At 63.5% G+C, this 1846-nt stretch overlaps 1 protein-coding gene across 1 annotated transcript in view; it reads left to right on the top strand.

Moving 5' to 3' along the window:
* The window catches only part of MAP1S (microtubule-associated protein 1S), a gene marked incomplete at both ends in the record, with an annotated part of 2447 nt that extends 612 nt beyond the window's left edge, over positions 1 to 1835 (top strand). The window contains one exon of the mRNA XM_010194073.1: positions 44 to 1835. Coding sequence (XP_010192375.1) covers positions 44 to 1835 — 1792 coding nt within the window. The remainder of the gene's footprint in view (positions 1 to 43) is intronic.
* Positions 1836 to 1846: the final 11 nt, after the last annotated feature.

Genomic DNA, 1846 nt, shown 5'->3' on the forward strand with positions numbered 1-1846 from the left:
TTGGTGCCCCATCCTGCCTGAAGCTGTGGCCATCCTCTCACAGGTAGGGGAGATCCTGAGCTCCGCGGACCCCTCAGCCAAGGCCCGGCTGACCATCAGCTGCCCCGATTTCGGGGAGTGGAGGGACTCTGGCCTGGACCATCACAACCTGCAGGACTTCATCGAGCTGCGCTACAACCCAGGCTGCGTCCTGCCCGCCATGGAGGGGCTGGAGGAGTTCATGGAGTACCTCTCGGAGTCGCTGGAGCCCCAGTCCCCCTTTGACCTCCTGGAGCCCCCCACCATGGTGGGCTTCCTCAAGCTCTCCAAGCCCTGCTGCTATATCTTCCCGGGCGGGAGAGGGGACTCAGCGTTCTTTGCCGTCAACGGTTTCAACGTCCTGGTCAACGGCGGCTCCAACCCCAAATCGTCATTTTGGAAGCTGGTGCGGCACCTGGACCGCATCGACTCCATCCTGGTGACGCACGCGGGCACCGACAGCCTGCCTGGCGTCAACAGCCTCCTGCAGCGCAAACTGGCTGAGCTGGAGGAGGACCCGTCCCAGTCCTCGCAGGGCAACGGGGACTGGGCCAAGAACCTCATCTCCCCCGAGCTTGGCGTCGTCTTCCTCAACGCCTCCCAGAAGCTGAAGGACATCGAGGGCAACTCGCGGGTGCTGAAGAGCTGCGACGAGGCCGCCCTGACCCTGCACTACCTGGAGAGGCTGGGGATCCATCCCAACCCGCTGGCACGGGACAGCGGACCCCGCGCCGAGCCCATCGTCCTCTTCCAGAAGATGGGAGTGGGCCGCTTGGACATGTACGTCCTGAACCCCGTGAAGGGCACCAAGGAGCTGGAGTTCCTGCTGCAGCAGTGGTCGGGCAACAGCTACCCCAAGGAGCAGGAGCTGCCCCTGCAGTGCCTGACCTCTGTCTGCGCCCTGCTTGTCTGGCACCCTATCAGCCCCTCCGAAAAGATCATCCGCGTCCTCTTCCCCGGCTGCACCCCCCAGGGCCGCATCCTGGAGGGACTGGAGAAGGTGAAGCACCTGGAGTTCCTCAGGCACCCCGTGGTCACCAAGAATGACTTGAAGAGGCCGCCTGCGCCCCAGCCGGAGAAGCCGCTCAAGCAGAGGAGGGCAGAGAGCAAGGAGAGCCTCAAGTCGGCTTCCAAGCTCAGCTTGGTGGACACTGGGGTGCCGGCACCCAAGGAGAGGAAGGAGGTGAAGGCAGGGACCAAGGAGAAGCCAAAGTCTCTGGGGGAGATGGTGAAAGCGGGCTCGGAAGAGGAGAAAGCCAAGGATACCCGGACCAAGCTGGAGTCTTCGATGGAGAAGCTGAAGGCAGATGCAAAGCCGAAGCTGAGCAAGGAGAAAGCGGTGCCCAAGAAGGATCCTGTGCCCCGGAAAGAGGAGAAGAAGACACTGAAGAAGGACGAGAGCGCTGATGCCAAGGGGGAGGCCAAGAAGGAGGTGAAGGTGGTGAAGAAGGAGGCAAAGGCCGAGACGCTGCGGAAGGACGCGAAGGAGAGCAGGGCTGAGGCCAAGGCTCCGGCTAAGACTCCGGCCCGGAAAACGCTAAAGCCCCTGGCCAAGGCTGGCAGTATCAAGAAGCCCCCCTTGAAGAAGGAGCCGGAGAAGCCCAAGGCCAAAGCTCCTCGGGAGGTGGGGGGCAAGAAGGAGCCAGGGGCGTCAGACGGCTCCAAGTCCTCGTCCCCCGAAGACATGGTCCCGGAGCAGGCACAAGGGGGCGCCTCGCCCAGAGGGAGGAGGAGGAAGGAGGAATCCACAGACGAGGGCATCACCACAGCTGAGAGTGAGCTGGAGCCCTCGCCGCTGGAGAACGGGGGGGCGCAGGGTGCAGGGGAC

The sequence above is a fragment of the Mesitornis unicolor genome, unplaced genomic scaffold, assembly GCF_000695765.1.
Source record: "Mesitornis unicolor isolate BGI_N332 unplaced genomic scaffold, ASM69576v1 scaffold34831, whole genome shotgun sequence".
Classification (NCBI taxonomy): domain Eukaryota; kingdom Metazoa; phylum Chordata; class Aves; order Mesitornithiformes; family Mesitornithidae; genus Mesitornis; species Mesitornis unicolor.